The sequence below is a fragment of the Adiantum capillus-veneris genome, chromosome 12 (assembly GCF_014529385.1).
Source record: "Adiantum capillus-veneris isolate H3 chromosome 12, ASM1452938v2, whole genome shotgun sequence".
Lineage (NCBI taxonomy): Eukaryota > Viridiplantae > Streptophyta > Polypodiopsida > Polypodiales > Pteridaceae > Adiantum > Adiantum capillus-veneris.
The window spans coordinates 53,861,394-53,863,083 of NC_140942.1; the positions used below are offsets into that span (position 1 = coordinate 53,861,394).

Consider the following 1,690-nt stretch of genomic DNA (forward strand, 5'->3'; position numbering starts at 1 on the left):
GATGGAGTGCAAAAATTTTAGGTAGTTTTCCGAATAAAGAAGACTGTCCGATTAGCATTGCCAAGGGTATTTTACGCTCGCCGTCGCAAACAATTCTAGGCACGTACATCCACACAGTACACAATTAACCTGCGCTCTTATAAGCCGCTGATACCTTATCAATTTTAGCTCCAGCTCCAGCTCCAGCTCAAGCCCCAGCCCTGCACAAATATGTCGGTCCCTGAGAGCGCTGAGGTTCGCATCGTCGATGTGACGTGGTCTCGAAACGCTTGCCGAAAATTCCGACAAATCCACTGATTGCTGCCCACATATTCCACCGTCTCCCTGGACACCGAGTTCCCGGGTTGCGTTGAGTTGAATCCGCCCATAAGAGCCCGCGACAAAGCTGAACACAAGTACCAAACACTCAAGGCTCATGTCGACAGCATGAAGCTCATTCAAGTGAGTCTCACCCTTACGAATGACCGCGGGGAGCTCCCCATCATCAACGGAGCTTACACCGCCTGGCAAATCAATATGAACGACTCCAACGTCAACTCCGGTGACTTCCATGTTGAAAGCTCAATACAGGTTTTGAAAGCTGCCGGCATCGATTTCGACAGGAATGAACGAGACAGCGTTGACTCGTGCACGCTCGGTAGCCTTCTTCTGCAGCATGCAATGGGCTGGTGTTCAACAGCAACATTCGCTACATCTGCTACCAAGGTGACTTCGATCTCGCATATTTGATCAAGGCCGTATCAGGGGAGCGTTTGCCAAGCACTCTCTTAGAATACAAGGAGATTGTGGACATCTATTTCGGTACCGTTCATGATATTCGACTTGTGCAGCTCAAGCACTTTGGAACTCATTTTGGGCTTCGGAAATTTTGTGATCAATTGCAAGTCCTGCCCATATGCGGCCAAGCCCAATATCAAGCAGGCTCTAAAAGCCGTTTGACGTCTGCAGCTTACCATAGAATCAAAGAGAGACATATTCAAGGTCACTGGCCCCTCAACGTCGTCCCAAGCCAAGTGCTTCATTGATCAATATATGGCTATCCTCTTGAACCTTCAACAACAGGTTCAATATCTCGTGCACACTCGGTATATAGCCAGCTTCTTTCCCACCATGATCAGTTGCTGTTCGACAGCAACAAAATTTTCTACGTCTGTTCCGGAGGCACCTGGGAACTCATTTTGTGCTTTGGGTATTTTGTGAAAAACAACTCGAAGTTCGGTGCACGTGTGATGAACCCTATCAAGCATGCTCTCATCTTATCATACAAGCAAAGAGATCCCACTAGACAACTCTTGTAGCTACCATGCTTAGTTCCTCATCAAGGTCATGTGTGTACAGATCAATTCCCTTAGTCCCATCGATGTACCCTTAACTGGCTCCTCTCATAGAATCTATAGTTAATCTTCCTAATTTATAAGAGAATGGTCCCCCAACATGTAATTTATGGGTGTGCTTGAAATTCATCTATAACACTGCAAAGAGCCCTAATTGTAAAATTCTAGCTTCACTAGGCTCACGTGCCAACACAATCACACAACTTTGTGAAAGAGGTCTTACTTATTGATTTTATCGTTCATGATATTTGACTTGTGCTCTAGAACTCATTTTGGGCTTCAAAAATTTGTGATCAATTGCAAGTCCGGTGGCCAAGCCCAATATTATCAAACCGGTTTTTAAAGTCGTTTAACGT

The 1,690-nt window shown here is 45.7% G+C and overlaps 1 protein-coding gene across 1 annotated transcript; it reads left to right on the forward strand.

The window, feature by feature from the left end:
* The first annotated feature begins 426 nt into the window (after positions 1-426).
* LOC147445752 (putative CCR4-associated factor 1 homolog 6) lies at positions 427-1,025 on the forward strand. Its single transcript, XM_086524624.1, has 2 exons — positions 427-705; positions 831-1,025. Exons 1-2 carry the CDS (start codon positions 427-429, stop codon positions 1,023-1,025), a joined length of 474 nt encoding a protein of 157 aa, XP_086380750.1.
* The last annotated feature ends 665 nt before the right edge of the window (positions 1,026-1,690 follow it).

What these genes read in the sequence shown, in the direction of transcription:
- LOC147445752 (XM_086524624.1), top strand. Translation starts at nt 427, where the DNA reads ATGAAGCTCATTCAAGTGAGTCTCACCCTTACGAATGACCGCGGGGAG. An exon ending in TCGCTACATCTGCTACCAAG is followed by an intron (nt 706 to 830) that starts GTGACTTCGATC and finishes CGACTTGTGCAG; the next exon opens with CTCAAGCACTTTGGAACTCA.